This window comes from Mercenaria mercenaria, chromosome 18 (genome assembly GCF_021730395.1).
Source record: "Mercenaria mercenaria strain notata chromosome 18, MADL_Memer_1, whole genome shotgun sequence".
In the NCBI taxonomy this organism is placed as follows: domain Eukaryota; kingdom Metazoa; phylum Mollusca; class Bivalvia; order Venerida; family Veneridae; genus Mercenaria; species Mercenaria mercenaria.
In genome coordinates, this window is record NC_069378.1 from 47986815 (window position 1) to 48011004 (window position 24190).

At 36.6% G+C, this 24190-nt stretch overlaps 2 protein-coding genes across 3 annotated transcripts in view; one reads left to right on the forward strand and one right to left on the reverse strand.

Moving 5' to 3' along the window:
• Positions 1 to 9643: 9643 nt before the first annotated feature.
• The window catches only part of LOC123538180 (NEDD8 ultimate buster 1-like), a 28121-nt gene continuing 13574 nt past the window's right edge, over positions 9644 to 24190 (forward strand). Inside the window, exons 1-4 of one of the 2 annotated variants that reach the window (XM_053529456.1) lie at positions 9644 to 9740; positions 11207 to 11225; positions 15638 to 15714; positions 16092 to 16199. In XM_053529456.1, coding sequence (XP_053385431.1) covers positions 15703 to 15714; positions 16092 to 16199 — 120 coding nt within the window. In that variant the 5' untranslated portion in view covers positions 9644 to 9740; positions 11207 to 11225; positions 15638 to 15702. Of the gene's footprint in view, positions 9741 to 11206; positions 11273 to 15637; positions 15715 to 16091; positions 16200 to 24190 lie in introns of those variants that run through there. The other variant, XM_053529457.1, reaches the window with a different exon arrangement.
• Positions 17741 to 23169, reverse strand: LOC123539254 (uncharacterized). The gene is made up of 2 exons (XM_053529455.1): positions 22885 to 23169; positions 17741 to 20629 (listed from the first exon to the last, which is right to left on the reverse strand). Exon 2 carries the CDS (start codon positions 20028 to 20030, stop codon positions 18525 to 18527), a length of 1506 nt encoding a protein of 501 aa, XP_053385430.1. The 5' UTR covers positions 20031 to 20629; positions 22885 to 23169; the 3' UTR covers positions 17741 to 18524.

Here is a 24190-nt window from a genome sequence, read left to right on the forward strand (position 1 = left end):
GAAGAAGATTGTTTTTGTGTTTCTGTTGTTTCTTTTTATTTATTTTTTTTTCCCTTTCATTATTACTCTTTATTTGAGGTGGGTGTCAACAAAATTAATGGTCGTATTTAACTGATTAAGCCTGCTCTAAAGACGAGTCTTGTAACATGATTCTGGAAAGCGTCTTTATTTCCATTTAAATAGTGGTGTTGTTTATAAGCTGGCCCTGAGGTGCGTCCTCAACTTTCATAAGATATGCTTAATGTGTCATAGTATAGAAATTAAGGAAACAACACAGAGTCTGCCTGTATTCGACCCTACTACTGGAAAAGCTGTGGATCCGACACCTTAAAATATGATTATTCATTATGTCAAAATTAACGACGGTATATTAGAACAGTTGAGGATTTTCCTCAGAGTAATGTTGAAAATTAACCATGTATTAGAAATTGAGGATGCGCTTCAGAGTAAGGTTATACATTTTATGTCTTTATAAATGAGGGCTAACACGTTGAGAGTTGAAGACATCGTAGTGTGATTATACATAACGCCCCAATATAATACAACGTTAAACGTATACTATGCACATTGAGGATGCATGTCCGAGTAAATTATACATCAATTCATTTTTCAAGAGGACTTTATACGTTAAAGCTTTGGGCGACCGTCAGATTGTTTTTAGTATTACTTTTGATATGAGATTCTGGTAGAATTTTGCAGACAGTTTCTACATTTCCTTAGCTGAGTGATGTTTTGATGAGCATGTACATGTACTCTTCAATATTCAAGGGTGTTTGCTTAGCAGCATGTTTGTAAATCGTTTATATCAGTCATTATAGCTATTAAATGAACTGAAAACACCACACTGGTGGTGTTATATTTCTTATAAGATACAGAAAAAATAAATCAAATTACACCCGTATACCCCACAGTCATACTTTTTGACAGACTTCGATAAAGGAATTTTTTTCAGCTCAATTTTTATTTATTGTATTCCTCTTTAATAATGACTTAAAATGTATTACCTTACTCTGAGGTGATTCCTCGATTTATATAATGTACATTTCTCATTAATACCGCTTTTTTAAACTATTTATTTAACCTGACTCTGAAAGGCACCCACAACTGTTATATAAATAATGCCTCAGTTTAGCTTTTATGATATGTAGTCTTTCTAAATACAGGCTATAAATATGTAACCTGACTCTGAGTTGCGTCCTCAACTTTAACAGTATGAACCTCTCTCAAATAGATCTAGTGAATCTGAGATACGTCCACGATTTCTATTCTGTATAAGCTGACTACAAGATCGGTATATGCAACTTATATAATATGTATAGTATTCTTAAATAGAGGCGAAATGCATAAACCGACTCTGAGACATGTATTCTGTTTCTTTCTATATTTAATATTCCTTCCTCTTAATACAAGCTTAATGTATAATCTGACTCTAAGGTGCGTCCGCAGCTTTTTTAGTAGAAAGTCTTTTTTAACAAGAAGCAAAATGTATATAAATAAATATATATACTGACTCTGATCTGCACTCATAGATTTTATAGAATGTAGTCAGTTTATACATAAGGCATCCTTTAAGGAGACTGCTTACTGTAACAGCTGCGGACGCACCACACAGTCAGTTTATACATAAGGCATCCTTTAAGGAGACTGCTTACTGTAACAGCTGAGGACGCACCACACAGTCAGTTTATACATAAGGCATCCTTTAAGGAGACTGCTTACTGTAACAGCTGCGGACGCACCACACAGTCAGTTTATACATAAGGCATCCTTTAAGGAGACTACTTACTGTAACAGCTGCGAACGCACCCCACAGTCAGTTAATACATAAGGCATCCTTTAAAGAAACTGTTTACTGTTTACTGTAACAGCTGCGGACGCACCCCACAGTCAGTTAATACATAAGGCATCCTTTAAAGAAACTGTTTACTGTAACAGCTGCGGACGCACCCCACAGTCAGTTAATACATAAGGCATCCTTTAAAGAAACTGTTTACTGTAACAGCTGCGGACGCACCCCACAGTCAGTTAATACATAAGGCATCCTTTAAAGAAACTGTTTACTGTAACAGCTGCGGACGCACCCCACAGTCAGTTAATACATAAGGCATCCTTTAAAGAAACTGTTTACTGTTTACTGTAACAGCTGAGGACGCACCACACAGTCAGTTTATACATAAGGCATCCTTTAAGGAGACTGCTTACTGTAACAGCTGCGGACGCACCACACAGTCAGTTTATACATAAGGCATCCTTTAAGGAGACTGCTTACTGTAACAGCTGCGGACGCACCACACAGTCAGTTTATACATAAGGCATCCTTTAAGGAGACTGCTTACTGTAACAGCTGCGGACGCACCCACAGTCAGTTTATACATAAGGCATCCTTTAAGGAGACTGCTTACTGTAACAGCTGAGGACGCACCACACAGTCAGTTTATACATAAGGCATCCTTTAAAGAAACTGTTTACTGTAACAGCTGCGGACGCACCCCACAGTCAGTTAATACATAAGGCATCCTTTAAAGAAACTGTTTACTGTTTACTGTAACAGCTGAGGACGCACCACACAGTCAGTTTATACATAAGGCATCCTTTAAGGAGACTGCTTACTGTAACAGCTGCGGACGCACCACACAGTCAGTTTATACATAAGGCATCCTTTAAGGAGACTGCTTACTGTAACAGCTGCGGACGCACCACACAGTCAGTTTATACATAAGGCATCCTTTAAGGAGACTGCTTACTGTAACAGCTGCGGACGCACCCACAGTCAGTTTATACATAGGCATCCTTTAAGGAGACTGCTTACTGTAACAGCTGAGGACGCACCACACAGTCAGTTTATACATAAGGCATCCTTTAGGAGACTACTTACTGTAACAGCTGCGAACGCACCCCACAGTCAGTTAATACATAAGGCATCCTTTAAAGAAACTGTTTACTGTTTACTGTAACAGCTGCGGACGCACCCCACAGTCAGTTTAATACATAAGGCATCCTTTAAAGAAACTGTTTACTGTAACAGCTGCGGACGCACCCCACAGTCAGTTAATACATAAGGCATCCTTTAAAGAAACTGTTTACTGTAACAGCTGCGGACGCACCCCACAGTCAGTTAATACATAAGGCATCCTTTAAAGAAACTGTTTACTGTAACAGCTGCGGACGCACCCCACAGTCAGTTAATACATAAGGCATCCTTTAAAGAAACTGTTTACTGTTTACTGTAACAGCTGAGGACGCACCACACAGTCAGTTTATACATAAGGCATCCTTTAAGGAGACTGCTTACTGTAACAGCTGCGGACGCACCACACAGTCAGTTTATACATAAGGCATCCTTTAAGGAGACTGCTTACTGTAACAGCTGAGGACGCACCACACAGTCAGTTTATACATAAGGCATCCTTTAAGGAGACTGCTTACTGTAACAGCTGCGGACGCACCACACAGTCAGTTTTTTACATAAGGCATCCTTTAAGGAGACTACTTACTGTAACAGCTGCGAACGCACCCCACAGTCAGTTAATACATAAGGCATCCTTTAAAGAAACTGTTTACTGTTTACTGTAACAGCTGCGGACGCACCCCACAGTCAGTTAATACATAAGGCATCCTTTAAAGAAACTGTTTACTGTAACAGCTGCGGACGCACCCCACAGTCAGTTAATACATAAGGCATCCTTTAAAGAAACTGTTTACTGTAACAGCTGCGGACGCACCCCACAGTCAGTTAATACACAAGGCATCCTTTAAAGAAACTGTTTACTGTAACAGCTGCGGACGCATCCCACAGTCAGTTAATACATAAGGCATCCTTTAAAGAAACTGTTTACTGTTTACTGTAACAGCTGCGGACGCACCCCACAGTCAGTTAATACATAGGGCATCCTTTAAAGAAACTGTTTACTGTAACAGCTGCGGACGCACCCCACAGTCAGTTAATACATAAGGCATCCTTTAAAGAAACTGTTTACTGTAACAGCTGCGGACGCACTCCACAGTCAGTAAATACATAAGGCATCCTTTAAAGAAACTGTTTACTGTAACAGCTGCGGACGCACCCCACAGTCAGTTAATACATAAGGCATTCTTTAAGAAGACTAAATACTATTATTGTAGCTGCGGACGCACCTTACAGTCAGTTTATACATAAGACATCCTTTAAGAAGACTAAATACAATTATAGCAGCTGCGGACGCACCCAACAATCAGTTTATACATAAGGCATCCTTTCAGAAAACTAAATACTTTTATAGCAGCAGCGGACGCACCCCACAGTCCGTTAATACATAAGGCATCCTTTAAGAAGACTAAATACTTTTATAGCAGCTGTGGCCACACCTTACAGTCGGTTTATACATAAAGCATCCTTTAAGCAGACTAAATACTATTATAGCAACAGCGGACGCACCCCACAGTCAGTTTATACATAAGACATCCTTTAAGAAGACTAAATACAATTATAGCAGCTGCGGATGCACCCCACAGTCAGTTTATACATAAGGCATCCTTTAAGAAGACTAAATACTATTATAGCAGCAGCGGACGCACCCCAAAGTCAGTTTATACATAAGGCATCCTTTAAGAAGACTAAATACTATTATAGCAACAGCGGACGCACCCCACAGTCAGTTTATACATAAGACATCCTTTAAGAAGACTAAATACAATTATAGCAGCTGCGGACGCACCCCACAGTCAGTTTATACATAAGGCATCCTTTAAGAAGACTAAATACTATTATAGCAGCAGCGGACGCACCCCACAGTCAGTTTATACATAAGGCATCCTTTAAGAAGACTAAATACTATTATAGCAGCAGCGGACGCACCCCACAGTCAGTTTATACATAAGGCATCCTTTAAGAAGACTAAATACTATTATAGCAGCTGCGGACGCACCCCACAGTCAGTTTATACATAAGAGATCCTTTAAGGAGACTGCTTACTGTAATAGCTGCGGACGCACCCCACAGTCAGTTTATACATTAATTAATCCTAATTTGAACAGGAATATACAGTATAAAAGTCGCGGACGAATTTCACTCAGTTGATATTTTAGTCCTTCATTGAAGAGCACTGTATACCTAGTCACAATAATAGTTGTGGGCGTACCCTAGAGTAGGCTTATATATTAAGAATGTATTACAGATGAAAGTTCGTCGTAGTAGCCGAGGACACATTCTTGAGTCAGTTAATACATGATCCCAACATATTGCAATACTGCATACTATAAAAGCTGCAGACACACTTCCTAATCAGTTGATACATTAAGCCTCTCCTTAAAGAATGTCTTATGTATAAACTGACTGTGGGCAGTTAACAGCCTATACAGCTGTTATCGTAAGCAGTCTCCTGAAAGCATGCCTTATGTATAAATTGACTGTGGGTGCGCCCGCTGCTGCTATAATAGTATTTAGTCTTCTTAAAGGATGCCTTATGTATAAACTGGCTGTGGGGTGCGTCCGCTGCCGCTATAATAGTATTTAGTCTTCTTAAAGGATCTCTTATGTATAAACTGACTGTGGGGTGCGCCCGCTGCTGCTATAATAGTATTTAGTCTTCTTAAAGGATGCCTTATGTATAAACTGGCTGTGGGGTGCGTCCGCTGCCGCTATAATAGTATTTAGTCTTCTTAAAGGATCTCTTATGTATAAACTGACTGTGGGGTGCGCCCGCTGCTGCTATAATAGTATTTAGTCTTCTTAAAGGATGCCTTATGTATAAACTGGCTGTGGGGTGCGTCCGCTGCCGCTATAATAGTATTTAGTCTTCTTAACGGATGCCTTATGTATAAACTGACTGTAAGGTGCGTCCGCAGCTACAATAATAGTACTTAGTCTTGTTAAAGGATGCCTTATGTATAAACTGACTGTGGGGTGCGTCCGCAGCTGTTATAATGGTATTTAGTCTTCTTAAAGGATGCCTTATGTATAAACTGACTGTGGGGTGCGTCCGCAGCTACAATAATAGTACTTAGTCTTGTTAAATGATGCCTTATTTATAAACTGACTGTGGAGTGCGTCCGCAGCTGCTATAATAGTATTTAGTCTTCTTAAAGGATGCCTTATGTATAAACTGACTGTGGGGTGCGTCCGCAGCTGCTATAATAGTATTAAGTCTTCTTAAAGGATGCCTTATGTATAAACTGACTGTGGGTTGCGTCCGCAGCTGCTATAATAGTATTAAGTCTTCTTAAAGGATGCCTTATGTATAAACTGACTGTGGGTTGCGTCCGCAGCTACAATAATAGTATTTAGTCTTCTTAAAGGATGTCTTATGTATAAACTGACTGTAAGGTGCGTCCGCAGCTACAATAATAGTACTTAGTCTAGTTAAAGGATGTCTTATGTATAAACTGACTGTTGGGTGCGTCCGCAGCTGCTATAATAGTATTTAGTCTTCTTAAAGGATGCCTTATGTATAAACTGACTGTGGGGTGCGTCCGCTGCTGCTATAATAGTATTTAGTCTTCTTAAAGGATGCCCTATCTATAAACTGACTGCAAGGTGCGCCGGCACCTTCTATAATAGTATTTAGTCTTCTTAAAGGATGCCTTATGTATAAACTGGCTGTGGGGTGCGTCCGCTGCCGCTGTAATAGTATTTAGTCTTCTTAAAGGATCTCTTATGTATAAACTGACTGTGGGGTGCGCCCGCTGCTGCTATAATAGTATTTAGTCTTCTTAAAGGATGCCTTATGTATAAACTGGCTGTGGGGTGCGTCCGCTGCCGCTATAATAGTATTTAGTCTTCTTAAAGGATCTCTTATGTATAAACTGACTGTGGGGTGCGCCCGCTGCTGCTATAATAGTATTTAGTCTTCTTAAAGGATGCCTTATGTATAAACTGGCTGTGGGGTGCGTCCGCTGCCGCTATAATAGTATTTAGTCTTCTTAACGGATGCCTTATGTATAAACTGACTGTAAGGTGCGTCCTCAGCTACAATAATAGTACTTAGTCTTGTTAAAGGATGCCTTATGTATAAACTGACTGTGGGGTGCGTCCGCAGCTGTTATAATGGTATTTAGTCTTCTTAAAGGATGCCTTATGTATAAACTGACTGTGGGGTGCGTCCGCAGTTACAATAATAGTACTTAGTCTTGTTAAATGATGCCTTATTTATAAACTGACTGTGGAGTGCGTCCGCAGCCGCTATAATAGTATTCAGTCTTCTTAAAGGATGCCTTATGTATAAACTGACTGTGGGGTGCGTCCGCAGCTGCTATAATAGTATTAAGTCTTCTTAAAGGATGCCTTATGTATAAACTGACTGTGGGTTGCGTCCGCAGCTACAATAATAGTATTTAGTCTTCTTAAAGGATGTCTTATGTATAAACTGACTGTAAGGTGCGTCCGCAGCTACAATAATAGTACTTAGTCTAGTTAAAGGATGTCTTATGTATAAACTGACTGTTGGGTGCGTCCGCAGCTGCTATAATAGTATTTAGTCTTCTTAAAGGATGCCTTATGTATAAACTGACTGTGGGGTGCGTCCGCTGCTGCTATAATAGTATTTAGTCTTCTTAAAGGATGCCCTATCTATAAACTGACTGCAAGGTGCGCCGGCACCTTCTATAATAGTACTTAGTCTAGTTAAAGGATACCTTATGTATAAACTGACTGTGGGGTGCGTCCGCAGCTGCTATAATAGTATTTAGTCTTCTTAAAGGATGCCTTATGTATAAACTGACTGTGGGGTGCGTCCGCAGCTGCTATAATAGTATTTAGTCTTCTTAAAGGATGCCTTATGTATAAACTGACTGTGGGGTGCGTCCGCAGCTGCTATAATTGTATTTAGTCTTCTTAAAGGATGTCTTATGTATAAACTGACTGTGGGGTGCGTCCGCTGCTGCTATAATAGTATTTAGTCTTCTTAAAGGATGCCTTATGTATAAACTGACTGTAAGGTGCGTCCGCAGCTACAATAATAGTATTTAGTCTTCTTAAAGGATGTCTTATGTATAAACTGACTGTGGGGTGCGTCCGCAGCTGCTATAATAGTATTTAGTCTTCTTAAAGGATGCCTTATGTGCATATTTACTCAGGGATCCGTCCTCCATTTCTACAATGTATATTTCTCTTTAATATATGCTTAATGTATTAGCAGACTCTGAGGTGCGTCCGCAGCTGTTATAGTATGCAGTCTTCTTCACTGACTCTGATCCGTCATGAATATTCCTCTTTGATATATGCTTAATATATAAGCTGAATCTAGGGTGCGTCCGCAGTTGTTATGTTATGCAGTTTTTTTTTTAAAAGGAGGCCTAATATATCAAGTGACTCTGAGACCCGTCCTCAGTTTCTAGACTGTATATTATTCTCCAATATAGGCTTAATGTATCAACTGACAAGGAGGTGCGTCTGCAGCTGTTATAGTATGCAGTATTGCAATATGTTGGGATCACGATTGTATTAACTGACTCAAGAATGCGTCCTCGGCTTCTACGACGAACTTTCATCTGTTATACATACTAGGTATACAGTGCTCTTCGAGGCCTAATATATCAACTGACTGAAATTCGTCCTCGATTTTTATACTGTATATTCCTGTTCAAAATAGGATTAATTAATATATTAACTGACTGTGAGGTGCGTCCGCAACTGTTATGGTATGCAGTTTCTTATTTAATAGATGTCTTATGTATAAACTGACTCAGGGATGCGTCCTCCATTTCTACAATGAATATTCCTCTTTAAAAATTTAAGGAATTATCTGACTCTGGGCTGCGTCCGCAGCTTTTATATTGAGTGAGTTGCGAATCGACACAAAATGCATGCGCGGATCCAGAGGGGAGGGGTGCGGGGGTCCGGACCCCCTCTGACAAATCCTTAAAGAGAAAATAGGACCGCATTCAAAGTATATGCGGCTGCTGCTTCGTACGACCAGACATAATTCATATTTATATTAATTTTCTAAAAGAAACTAAGAATTCTACCTTGAAGAAAACTTTATTCATTTTCCCCAAATTTAACAGGTTAGCTCAAATTTTTTTTTGAAAATAAGGGGTATATTCATTTATAAATATGAAATTGCAGTGGAAAGGTGTTCTTAAATGCCCTAGAATGCAGAAAATGAAGCGCAAAATTTCAAAATTTTTGGGGGGTGGCGGGGAGAGAAGTCGGACCCCTTCTGAGAAAATAATCTGTATCCGCACATGAAATTGTCATATATCGCCGAGAGTTTTTATGGAACTATGCAGTCCTCATCAATGGAGGCTTAATGTGTAACCTTACTCCGGCAAGATGCGTCCACATGTAGCTTTTAAAGTACAACGTAATCTGAAGTATAATGACTTAATAAATATGCTGAATTGCGCCCGTAGCTGAATTTTATGGTATATATTCCTCTTTAGTTTTGACCAATATAATAGGCCCTACTGGATTACGAGGTCCGTAACTCTTCATAAGCCCTCTTTATAGTGTGTAGTCCGCTTCTATTGTGTAACGTATAGTGTACATTCCTTTCTCTAAAAGCTAAAATGTATTTCCTGACTCTAAAGTGCGCCCATAATTTCTCTTTTTAACTTAATCGAGTACCTGTCAATCATTCATCTAACTCCGCCCTATAAATTCACCGCCCCTTACTGTAAGGTGCGTCCGCAGAATCCTAACTGCAAGGTGCGTCTTCGTATGCCTACCGAAATGGAAAGCGACGTTTGTGTACGATAACAAATAAGCGAAAATAAGTCATTCCACGCGATGACAGTCACTACAAGCGATATAGAACAGACAGGAATTTTTACTTTCCCGCGTTTCGGAGTATAGCGGGAAAGTTTTGTCTTTGAGTTACGGTTTATTGAACCGCACTGGTCAAGTATGTATCAATATTGTCCAATGGGAGTTTGTTTATTCCCAAACTGACCAATTAGAAATTAACATAAGTTACAAGTATAATGTGTTGTAGATATTTGTCAGTTCTAGCGTGCACTTATTTAGCACTGGATGAATTTCAAGTTTCTTAATATAAAAAAGAAGTATATAATTTTTTTATAAGGATTTGAATAATTTAGTTTTTACATTTGAAAGCTGTTACAGTGCTTTAGGGTATAGAGGATAGATTGATAAATTTTATATTTAGATTTGATTTATTGTATAAATTTTCATATCATTCTTTTACTGGCATGCAAACAGACATTCTGACATACATTTTAAATATTTGCTTGTTGTGTTATTTTTCATATGTCATCAAATGTAAAATAAAGCTATCCCCTATAGACTAAATTGGTGTATATGTAAAAAACGTCAGTGAATGAAAAGTATTTGATAGAAATTTAAAAAGCTGAATGTTTTTGAAAATAGAATACATTATTATTCTGATTTATATTAAAGAAATCTTGGAAAGTTGTTAAGATGTGGATTTTAAACTAATAATGTAAAAAATGACCAAAGCTATCCTGTACACCCTAAATCAGCTCATATGTAAACAATGGCGTGGAGAGAAAAAACATATGAATTTCCATGAAAAGCTGACTGTTTTAAGAAGAATAGATGTTTTCTGTCTGATATACTGATTAAAAACTATTATTTTCATTTCTTTAAATTGGAATGCAGGAAAAAATAGTTAGCTATTCGCTATACCCTAAAGCACTGTATTTATTTGAATTTTGAAAATAAGCACAAGTTATTATTAATAAGTAGATCTATTGTAGATATACTTCATTTAGCACATAAATGAGTCAGTTTTTCTTGATAGTAAGAAGAAAGTTTTTTCTTAACAGTATAAAATATTTTTTATGCACATATAGAAATTTTGTGTTGTAATTAAATCAACACTTTTTAATGTGTGAAGTCCACACACACCATTGAGGAAAGCACTGAATTGTTATTTTTTGGACACAGGTTTTCAGAGTCACATTCTCTGTTTTTTCCTGGACGTGGTGTTTTTCAATGATATGGAGAATTCCGATACGAACGTTTAATGAAACATTATAAGACAAAAGGTTTTGATTATACATGAATGGCATATGTAATGAAAGATAGGAGTTTGTAAGAATGGATTTACACAGTAACAATGTTTATATTATACATCAGTATCATATTTATAAGATACAATACGAGATTTACATATTTTTTGTTAATAGTATTTGTTATACAGTATGTCATTCATATCGTATCGGAATAAATGGTCCCGTAGCCAGAGTGCACAGCTACAAGGGCGAAATAGAGTTTGTGTTAAGTTTTATTTATAAGTAAAGAGAAGACTAATGAATACTTACTTTAGGTAATACTGAACGCGAGGTCTGAAGATTCATAAAAACAAAATAGATGGTAACAAATCCGGTCTGAAAGCTAAAAATAATTGTAAACATTATACATATATTATTGTCCGTAAGTATTGACCTGGCACTCATGAATATTCCGTTTATTTCCGTAAATTAATTCTCGGTTTCCGAACATGAATAGCGATGTAGCTATAACGTATATATAATTCCTTGATAACGTAATGTCGTATGTGCAGGTAGCTGTGCGGACAAGGCGTTAAGCTGCCAACCTCAGGGTTGTGGGTTCGAGTCCTACGCCTGATCGGATCTTTTTTATAAGTTTTATATGCAAACTAACCACTTTTCGGATCAAACGTATGGTTTTATGGTCCATTTACTGAATTTTATCATATTTAACCGTTGTAGAAGAAGTGGGAAAATGGCTTTAGAAGGATCTAAAAATACAAAGTAATTATCACCACCAATTCCAGAAAAATAAATACTACAAGAGAATCAAGTAAAATTCACAAAAAATGTGATGCATAAAATAATGTAACAATAAAACAGGCATCAATAACATACATTGCATAAAAAATGATTTAATGTGATTTCGAACCCGTGGTAACATGGTTTGAAGTCAGACACCTTGCCACTGCGCCACCGTGTCATCGGTTAACTGCATCTGTTACCTTTTTAGTAATATAGATATTTTAAGAATATAAATATTGCGTAAATTAACGAAAACGTCCGAAAATATCGGCGAAGATTAATGAGTGCCAGGTCAATACTTACGGACAATAGTCAAAATAAGATGTCAGTATTTCTCAGGGGCGTAGGGACGATTTGATCATTGGGGCGGCTAGGGGGGAGTAAACGGGGTCCGGGGTGGCCCCGTTAAAATTTTGCATATAGCTAGAGTAAATAGTGCAATCTGGCGACTTCTGGGACTGCTAAGTAGTTGTTGAACATACTCGTTTTTTTTTTCGAGTTTTCATCCGTATTTACAGTTTACTGTGTTAAAACACTGTAATGGCGGTACGATGTAAGATACCGACAATGTATTGCCAGGGTAAACGATTTTAGATACCGACAATGTATTGCCAGGGTAGGGGATCGAGCAGAAGTCTCATCATAGTGAATCCATGGAAATACGCTGAGAACATATAGAGGGTTGAATGAACGGAGTTCAGGGTTCTTTTTACCGAATGTTCGCTTTGGAAACGCAAAATTGCGAGGCTAATTGAGCTTTTCTTTTTTTATTAAGAAGCTGCAGTACTTGTTAATGTAACTAGATCTGTGAAATCTATGAGGATTTTTCTACTTTTGATGCGTTGATTCATTATAACTGTTTTTTTATATATATATTTCAAACTTATTGTTTAAGTGTCAAAAATATTTAATTTGATATATTTTATGAAAAGACACCTAAAGATGCCGATTTGCGTTTGGGTTTTAGTCAATCGGCAGAAATTGAAATACAACATTAATTGCAAGTGTGTCTATAATCTGATCGGTTAAATACGATTAATGTATCGCCTATAACCCGAGTCCGCGGGGTGTGAAAATACAGCGGCTTTGGTCGTTGTGGATTATCGATTTTGTACAATACCCTGTCACCATGGTGATCTAGCAAGGTGTCAGCGATACAAGATTCTGTGTACATATCAATCGCCGATGCATTTCATGATGAATTTATTTAGAGTTCGGCATTTCGCCGCTCCTCGAAATATTGGGGCGGCAAGTGCCGCCCCTGCCGCCCCAGTTCCTACGCCATTGTTTCTGTAAGACATCCTCCAATGTTTATAAATCGGGCATGAATATTTGATATGAAACTACGAAAACTTCTAAGTGTGTAGCCACAGACCTCACAATGTGAATATGTAGTGCTGACATAAAAACGTTCTGTGATGTGTGGTGTTTGTCAATCTCGAGTGATAGTTTGTTAATTTTATCGGCAGAGGCTATCCGCATGACGGTCGTGCCGATAATTTTCCTTATCCGCACGATCGTCGTGCCGATTATTTTCGTTATTCGCACGATGATCATGACTGAAAGTTATGTCGATTATTTTATACTGTATGCATATGTGAAATTTAGTTTATCTTTTCTGAAGTTTTCCGTTTATTCCTTGGAGATATTTTTTGAACAACTCTTTAACAAAAAGTTGCAAAACTGCACTTATTATGCTTTACTCACGCTAAAGCTGTGAGTAAATTAATTATTCTCTTATCTCAATTAACTAATAACATAAAACCAAAACATGAATAGGTTTAAGGTATATATTTGGCAGCAAATATCGCGAACAATGTATCGCGGAGTAATTATTCAACAATACAAGATGTCAAATTTATGTTGTCCTGGACAGTGCCCTCGTCTCTTGGGATGACTTTGTGTGATTGTAAAAATCTGAAACGACACTAATATAAATGTGAAAATCATGTTAACATATAGATGCTATAAAATGAAATACCTATTTTACATCTATTGTGCTACAAAGCAATATATTTAAAATTAAACATTTCACTTTAAAATATGGAAATCATAATGACAATTAAATGAATGTTAAAGCGGTTCCCTCTTAAGAGTTGAAAGCCTCGAACAAATTTACCAAATTATCAAATTTAACTGGGAGGGAGGGTGGGCATAAACGTATGTTTGCTGCCAAATTTTAACCTCGAGTGGAGATAAAGCGCGAAAAACCCTATATATACTGGCAGAATTGCACGAAATGTTCGTGCAAAAGCCCGCCAAAACATATACAATAGAAACCAATGAAGTATAAAACTAATGAAGGATAGTTAATTTCGAAGCGATAATAATTACATTTAAATATGGACAGTGATGTTAGAAATCAACTTGCTGATGTCTCTTAAAAAATAATTTTAAAAAATCGGACGTACCTACCCTATTTTTTTTAGCATGCTACCGGGAACAATTTTTCAAAGACTCTCAGATCCCCATAAAGTACAATTTTTGCATGCACCTACCATCATTATGTTGAATCACTTGCACACGATTTAATTAAAAACATAATATGAAAAGTAAAATAACGGCATAAAGGTATGCTAACTAACTGTTATTCTAACACGATCCACAGCAATTGCTATATAAACATATAGCGAAATCGCCTATACATGAATCTACGATAAAATATGGCTGGCTGTTACATTTCACCCCCTATGATTGTGACATTAGAGATTCTACTTCAGTTCCATTACATACGAATTATTTCAGGGCCAAACGGTTGAAAACAGCATTTCAAAAACATAAATATGATAAAAAGTCACACTGACTTATGTGTAGGACCGCAAAACACGTTCTAATCTCTACGAACGAATTCAGTTAGCTCAATTATGATTCAGCGGTGACGTCATAAATGTATGACATAAAGTATGACGTCATAATGATACATGTGACGTCATATAAAAGTTAAGTTGTCACTCGTAACACAGGGTCAAATCGCCTAATTTGATGATTCTATTCATAATTAGTTTGCGAGCTGTTAGACTACTTATTTACAATACTTTTCAAAATTCTGATAAAAAAGAAAAAAATATCTAGATCTAGATCTATACGTTCCATTGGCTATGCAACACTTTCTAAACATAGGCGGTAAATTGTAACAGCATATGACCCGAATGACGTATTACGCTGAAAATGTAGTACTGTAAAATACGAATTATTTGCGTTGTTAGAATCGAAATAATTTAATATGTTCCAATAATTTTATCAATTAATAAAACATGGGCAGTCGTTTGGATGCGAATAATTAAATCACTCGTGCTACGCACTCGTGATTTAATTATTACGCATCCAAACTCCTGCCCATATTTTATTAACTGATAAAATGTAGGAACAGATTTATTATTTTTTAATTAATTATGCAAGAATATATGTTCTTTGCATTCTTTTGACTTATTTGCAATTGATGAATTATTCAGTTAATCATGATGCTATAACAGCTAGTATTTTTAACTAAGATATACCTTACGCCAAAAATAGAAACGCTACCGAAACACCCGTCGTGCGGATAAGAATACTAATCGGCACGACCGTCGTGCCGATAGACACTTCCAGCTTTATCAGGAAATATTGTAAATATATCAGTACACAAGAATTCTTGGTGCTTAAATCTTGTTAATATACACAATTTTATTGCAAAATGACCTTATTTTTGGATTGTCTCAAGGGCTGTTTCATAAATTAGCGAAATGGTCTTCTCAAAATTTTATTTTTCATTCAAATTACACAAAAAAACATATATTAGTAATTTGACATCCATGAATTCATTCATCAGAAAAAATTGAAATTTCATGCTTATTAAATGAATTTTTTTCGCTGTATAAAAAATACTATTTTAGTTCTGAAATACTTTCCTTATTTCCTGTTTCCTAAAAGCATTAAGTGACCTATTTTTCATTTACATGTACAGAGGAGAGATTGAGGAACAGTGAGAATTTCTTCCAGAAGAGCTATGGTTCTGATCTCCAGAGGCTCATGGCAGTTAAGGTAAAAAGTTACATTTGTCAGTGGTGTAGTTATATGATATTAGTCACTAGTGTACTGTTACGATATACTTGCTTAACACTTCTTTTTTGAGGACACGGAATCTTATGTTTTCTCAAGATGAAAATCTGGGCTTCCCAAGAGGAAGAATTTAAGGAAAAGTATGACTCGGGAGATTTTTCATTTTGGTGCTTGTTACCTTTTACTGAACCCCATGGTGAAATGATTTTACTGATTCATGACAGCCTGTCCTCTTGACACCAGGAATCTTTTTTTTTCCAAGAGTCTTGGCTTTAGTACTATACCTGTCCAGAACCTAAGGTTATAAAACACTCAGTGTAGTCATGTGCCTGCAGATTTGTATTCTATTCATGTTTCAGGGTTCATCTGTGGAGGAGCTGGCATTGTTTATGAAGCTACATTTGCTACAAGGAATTGTTGCTTTCCACCAACATAGAATGGAAGAGGCTTCAAACTTACTGTCTAAGGTAGATGATATTCTAACTAGCTTTTATACAAGATTAAAATTCTCACTTGTCTTAATAAAAGTTGCTATGAGTGATATACTATTAATATATACATTCCAACTTTCACTTTGCATTCTTTTATGTCCATTATAGAGGTGCATGTACTGATATATTATGTCATGGTTCATGCAATCATCTGTCGGTCCTTCCAAAATTGAAAATGCCAATAATTAAAAAAGTATCCTAATTGATAGCTAGAATCTAAAAATCTTACATAATTATTCATTAGGATGACCTTTGTTATCATATAGTATTACATCCCTTGACCAGAAAGAAGAGTTTTTCCCCTTTATTTGGAAAAACAGGGATTATTGACTGAATCTAAACAGATATCCGGAACGTTGGGGGAAATGGCTGGACATTTGGTTCGGCAATGTCTATAATATCTGACGGACCGAAAAATAATCCACTGGACCGAAAATGAACTTGTAATGCAGAACCAAAAAAAAAGCCTTTTTAAACTATCAGTTTTACACACTGTTTTACAAGCTAGGCACGAATCTTTGTCACTTATCAATTATATTAAGATAGAACCTCTTCATTTCATGCTCATATTTGCTTTCTGTACGTTCGGCAGGCATGTATTTTCATTTATTTCTGGATTCTGCACAGGTGTTTTTTTAATGAGGCTGTTTTGTTTAGGTTCTCGGGATAAGATTAATGCTGGTCAGTCAGACCGCATTAGGGTTAAAAATGGCGAAGTGCTTCAAAATATAGGGGTCATATCTGTCGGACCAACAACTTTCAGAAAGTCTGCTTAATAATCTGTTGATTAATCAGTACAAATATAGATCATCTTACTAGTGTAGGGCGATGGTGCATACACAACTTCTATTTGGATCTCTCCAGTGACAGCTGAGTTATTGCCTTGAATTGTTTTAAAATACATGAATTCCCACAAAACAAAGTAATCCATTTAATTTTAAATGGATCTTCATCAGATTTAAAACAAATATATAATTCACTTTAGGGTTGTGGTGCCTGCACTTCTTTCATTAGAATCTTTTAAGTAACTACCCTTTAATTGTTTTAAAATTCATGAATATATTTGGATATTGAATATCTTTCACAATATAGTTACCTAATTTGCTTGTTGACAATTTGTTTGAATGTCCATTCATCAATTTTTGGCAAATGAATTTATTGAAATCATTACACCCCATATGTCTTCTAAACAGTCATGTAATTCTAAAAATCTGATTCTTTACAGTCATCTTACAGCTTTAAAACAGATCTGTATTTCATATAGGAAGGAGTTGTTCTGCCAAAAGGCTTACAGTTCCAATGTTTTAGGCTGTTTTCAGGGGCCGAATTTCGGCCGCATTCCCCTGTCAAAAAAGAATGTTTTTCCCCCTATTTCTGAAAATAAAAATCCCCTTAAAAAATATATATTATTTTCTTTTTCTTTTTTTTTTTACATATCACAACCAACAAAACCCTTTCTAGATGTACATGATAAGGTAAACTGAACCATTCGAAGCATGAAACAATGTGTTTTTAAATCATTTTCATTTTTATTGTAACATTTTTATGAAAAACACTGCTTTAATCACAACGCAATTTTTCCCCTATTTAAGTTGTTACGGCGAAATTTTGCCCTCCGCACGGGCCCCGCCACCATTCCCCCAAAGCTTAATAAACCACTGAGTTCTAGTGAAAGTTCTGCAACACAAAATACATGTAGTTTGTTTTTAAGGCAGATAAGTATTTTTCAATTAAAGTATATGCCTACTCATGCATCTTCGCTTCATGATTTATTCATTGACTGAAGCATTAACCCATATGCTGGACTTGAGTGATTCTTCCTTTGTGACCAATGCAGATAGTGCAGTCTGATCAACATCTGCACTGTTTGCCATTCAGTCAGTATCGTTTTGGTAACCACCCCTTTTAACAGTTAATGGTTCTGTTGAAATTGAAAGATGGACAAATTCATTATAAAAATTTAGCAGGGTAAAGGTTAAGTTGCCTTCATGTACATGTTTGACATTCTAATATTCATAGAGCATATAGCAATACACATCATCTTTATTCAAGTGCTCATGTTTTATTCAGTGTTGTTTTCACTTCAACACAGTTTCCTGCATGTTAAGAAGTCTATGTATAAGAGCATTTTCTGTGTTATTTCTTCAAGATCTATTTACTGACTTAAACATTAAGATGCAAACATATTCTGTATAATGTATCTTGTATGTATGAATTTTCACAGAGCACGTTATAACTGTACATGTCATCTTAATGTAGGTTCTAATGTTTTATGTAGTTTTCAGTTCAGTTCAGCACAGTTCACTGCATGTTTACGTATTTATTTAGGAGTCTACATACATGAACATTTGCGGCATTGTTTCTTGCTCGGATATCCAAAGATTTCATGTAGCATGCTAAAGCATCCATATGTCTGTTTTCCTGTTCCATACACTGGCCTAATAAGTTCAGGGCTGTTTCCCTGTGACCCAGGTGTGGCTCTGTTTCAGTGGCTATGACCAGCTTTGCAAGTGCATGCTGCTGGACTCTATATCTGTGAAGAGCACCATAAGTCTTGTACTGTAGGAAATAGAGGTAAGGGAGTGAATCCACCACAGCCCAGTCCATCCAAAAGTCAAGAAGTTCATTTCTTTCAAGCATGTCCTCTTGTGTAGATCTAAACATTTCATATTGTAGCTCTTCAGGAACACAGAAAAATTCACACTGCAGAAATCTAATGCAGAATGATGTGATATGTTTTATTATTAGTTCTTCATTTCCACTGTGACATTTATTCATGAATCCTTGTTTCAGAGATTCCACTTCATATAAATGACAATTACACATAGGTTCAACTGTATTCAGATCATACTTTTTTTCAGTATTTCTGAGAACAAACTCTGTCATTTCCATATCTCCAGCACAATATAATGCAGATGCAAGTTTTAATCTACCAGATGACACATCTGAGTCCAAACCAACTGTATACCAAGCCAAGGCTTCTTGGGATATACTGTTTGTAGTGTAAATATTGTGAGATGCTATCACAGATCCTAGTGAAGAAGAAAGTAGGGATGTAAGAAGCTTAAATGCAGTTTTTTCCAAACTGTTGAAACCCATTTCTCTGTATGTTGTAGTTCGTGTGAACATAAAGTTTGATAACCTTTCATGCACCTGCTCACTCTGATCAGGCGTTATTTCTCCTAAAAGGCTCTGGTGACTTACACTTATAACATTTGTAATATTAGATAATAGCTGGGCAGAAATGAAGGCATACATTTCTTCAGGAGTTTTGTAATACTGAAAAGACTCGTCCATGTTCATCTTCATATGAAGTCTTGTGCCAAGGTCATCAATGGGTATCTCCAGCAGTTTGCGACCTTCACTTTGTATGATATTTTGTAGTACTTCAAGAACTTTATGTTTATTGTGAGGAGAAATTCTTCCTGCCATTAGGTTGTTTTCAGGTATTATAAAATGTGGACAATTTTCCTGTCTAACAAAGTTCTGCAATACTACAAGGCAGCATGTTAAACATGCAAGTAAATTGGATTGCCTCCAGTTATTTGAATGTGTATTTTGTATACAATGAAATAAAGCAGTCTTACACATGAAACTTGATAGAACACTGTCACACTGAGGATTTATGAATGCTTTAAGAATCATCTTCATCAGGATGTAACATTGAATCTGTGTGATGTTTAAACTGAACATCAGACATCTCTCAGCTTGGGAAGTAGATATTCTCCATTCAAGTTGCTCAGCCTGACCAGTTTTACTGCTACATGGTACAATAAAACATCCTGTAGTCTCACAGTATCTCTTCATATCTTCTGTAGGCCATTTTCCAATACCTTGTCTTTCTAACCAAGGCCAAGCTTCTATAGGCCATGATTTACAGGGAAATGCTAAAACAATATCTTGATCAGAATGACCTTGAATTCCTTGTCTTGATACCGCAGGACCATCTATTACAGCTCCAGCTATAATGTTTACTAATATCTGTAAAATATGTGGTTTTCAACAGCAATTTACCCCTGTACACTGTATGATGATTACTGTGACCTCCATGTAAATCTTGCAGTAGACAGTAACCAGGTGATGTGGTCTCATCCTGGATCATCAGTAGATTGTACTTGCCATGTTGGCACTCATTTAGTTCATGTACCACATTACCTAAATTGATGCAGCCGAGTGTATCAATGTCTGACTCAAGGCCTATTGTTGTTGACCCTTCAGACTGGCTGCCAAAATAATATGTGAAAATGTTCATGCCCAGCAGTCGGTCTTTAATGGTTGACGTGGTTTCTCTCAACAAGTACGTCCTCCTCCTCTTCAGAATCATCCTCTCATTTACACCAATATCATTGAGCACTTCTGACAGTTTCAGTGATACAGTCCGGACAGAATCAGGATCATGAAACATTCTGGAAATATAGGGAAAACAGTAGAATATATTTACTCAACTGTATCTTTTATCATCTAATTATTATTTGTTTGAAAAACAGATTTTTGTGCCTGTATAGTTTTTTAGCTCACCTGTCACATAGTGACAAGGTGAGCTTTTGTGATCACCCTTCGTCCGTCGTTAGTCCGTGCGTGCGTGCCTCTGTCAACAATTTCTTGTCTGCACGATAGTGGTTTCATTTATGATGTTATTTTAACCAAACTTGCACACAACTTGTATCACCATAAGATCTCGGTTCCTTTCTGGAACTGGCCAGATCCCATTATGGGTTCCAGAGTTATGGCCCCTGAAAGGGCCAAAATTAGCTATTTTGAGCTTGTCTGCACAATAGCAGCTTTATTTATGATTTGATTTTTACCAAACTTGCAAACAACTTGTATCACTATAAGATCTTGGTTCTTTTCTGGAACTGGCCAGATTCCTTTATGGGTTCCAGAGTTATGGCCCCTGAAAGGCCCAAAATTAGCTATTTTGACCTTGTCTGCACAATAGCAGCTTTATTTGTGATTTGATTTTTACCAAACTTGCACACAACTTGTATCACCATAAGATCTTGGATCCTTTCTGGAACTGGCAAGATTCCATTATGGGTTCCAGAGTTATGGCCCCTGAAGGGGTCAAAATTAGCTATTTTGATCTTGTCTGCACAATAGCAGCTTCATTTATGATTTGAATTTAATCAAACTTGCACAAAACTTGTGTCACCAAAAGATCTTGGTTCCATTCTTGAACCGGCCAGATCCCATAATGGGTTCCAGAGTTATGGCCCCTGAAAGGGCCAAAACTGGCTATTTTGACCTTGTCTGCACAATAGCAGCTTCATTTATGATTTGATTTTAACCAAACTTGCACACAAGTTGTATCACCATAAGATCTCGATTCTTTTTTATATACGCCCGCAGGGACATATTATGTTATCGCCTCGGTGTCCGTCTGTCTGTCTGTGTGTTGGTTAGCAATTTCCCTTACCGCTCTGTAACTCTTGAACCCCTTGATGGATTTCAGAGAAACCTGACACAAATGTTCACTCATTGAAAGGATGTGCAGAGCGCATGTTTTGGATGGCTAGATTCAATGTCAAGGTCACACTTAGGGTTCAAAGGTCATATGACTTTGTTTTATGTGAATATTGCTCTGCATTTGCGTTGCATTGCACTGCTCTTGTTTTTATTTGGCAGATCCTTCTTTTGTTCGCTTACAATATTTTTTTTTATTACTTCCCTTTTATGTTACTATAAATGGCTTATTTAGTTACTTTTTTATTATTGGCCGTAGGGAAAAACTGAGACCTTTTTTTCTGTGGTACAACATGGATGGTACCTCCAATTTTTAGGTGTATTTTGACATATCTGTACCTTGTAAGAATTTTTTCTTTTTGTTTTTGGTTAAAGCAATGGTACTCAGGTGAGCGATATAGGGCCATCATGGCCCTCTTGTTAAGGAGTTGGAGGTGGGGAGGGGATTAGATTTGCCTGTGTCTGTCTATCCATCAGCCTGATTTTGTGTGATATCTATCTCAAAAAATTATTAAACTTACTACCGGTAGAGTCATCAAACCTCACAGGATTTTTATTCAGCATGTGAAGTTGTGCACCTTACTAAGTGTTATAATTAGGATTTTATACAGACATACAAATTTTATAGTGTAGTCAAAAATATGCATACGGTATCTAGGTAATTAAAATATCAGTGTGAGAAATGCTAGAAAATCATGCATTATTATATAACTAAAAATATTTATTTATTTTCTGTATAAATTTTTAATTTCTGATGCTTTACTATAAATTACATCTGGACATAGGAAAGGATGATTTTTTTTATCAAAAAGTGATAAGGCCCTAGAATAGAAATCTTTGTTTTCAGTAACATGCTCAAAAAATTAGGGTAGGTAGGTCAGAAATTTTATTTGATTTTTTTCTTTTTGATTTTTTTTTTTTATTATGCCAATGAGACTTTTTGGAAATTATTTTTATGTCAAAAAATGAATACAAATAAGGGGGTTATTTATGTATAGTTGATTTCTAACATCATTAATCATGTGTTTAAAGCATAAAAAGTTTAAAAAAGCATTTTTCAAGGACATAAAAACATTTAGGGTCGGGCCAAAAATTTAGAGTAGGTCAAGATAACGGAAACAAACTATTTTTATTCCTCATTACAACCTTATGTGTAACATTTACCAAAGATAAAGTGTTAATGTACTAATCCACTCACCTTGAAGTTGTTTTCTCCTAAAATATGGTTGTGTTTATTGCCTTTTTTCCTTGTGTAAAACTCATATGATTAAGTCTACTTTCCTTTTTAGTGATTTTGGGGATTTTTTTTTTAATTTACTTCCTCTTTTGGTTTTGTTTAAGAGAGATAAATCCTTCACGTAATACAAAAAGAACATCTTTACATTATTTCCCTTTACATTATGTTGAAAATGCATTAAAATGACTGTGTAAGAAAATTTGCACCCAGATTTCAGGCACATAGCTTGGACCTTATTTATAGTATGCAGGGGTTGTGTGTGGGGGGAGGGGGTATAGAGCTATCCTCCCCCAGGATTTTTTTTTAAGTGAGAATGGCAAATGGTGCATTTTGGGGTAATATTTGAAGTAAATACAGTAAACTTAAACCTTGTTTTTTTTTAATAAATTTCATACAAAATTTATTACATTGTATTTAAGTTTATTATTATATTAAAATGCAGGGCCTCATGATACTGTTCCAGAGTCTTCAAACAAGTGCAGGCCTTGGATATTTCAGACTGGTTCTAATTTAGGCATTTGATTGCTATGCACAGAATCTCACTCTATATAACTCTATTAAAACTTATCCAGCAAGTAAAATGAACTTGTCAATCTTTCAATTTGGACAGTACCATTAACTGTAAAAGGGATGTTTACCAAAAAGAAACTGACTGAATAGTGAACAGTGCAGACCATGATCAGACTGCACTGATGTGCAGGCTGATGTTGGTCTGCACAGGCCTCATAGGCAGATTCCATTGTCACCAGCTGAGGTTCAGGGTTTTAAGGGAGATTTCGGGTTTGAGCCAAAGGCGCGTGGTGGGCTTTTGAGACCGCCCAATGTCGTCGTGTGTTGTGTCTGTCAATCTTTCTTAAAAAAAAAATCTTCGTTTTGAAAACCACTGGGCAGATCAAGATCTGCACTGAATGCTATTCATTCAGTATCTTTTTGGTAAGCACCCTTTTTATCAGTTAATGGTACTGTCCATCTTGAAAGATGGACAAGTTCATTTTAGAAATTGGACAGGGTAAAGGTTAACAGAATATGAATAAGTTATGAAATTTATTATACCTTTACCATTTGCATTTTTGCTTCTGAATCAGTAAGTTTACCGCTCATTATTTTACCCTCACCAAGCTTTGTTGGGATTAACACAAGAATCACTATGTCCCTGCCTTCCCCATCTGGTTCCCATACATATATATCATGTTGAATAATATGTTTTAAGAATCATAATACAAGTTCACATGACAGGTTGCACAACTCTTGACATTTGTTTTGACAA

Excerpts from the sequence above, each read along its gene's own strand:
- LOC123539254 (XM_053529455.1), bottom strand. The coding sequence starts at position 20,030 with ATGAAGAGATACTGTGAGACTACAGGATGTTTTATTGTACCATGTAGC.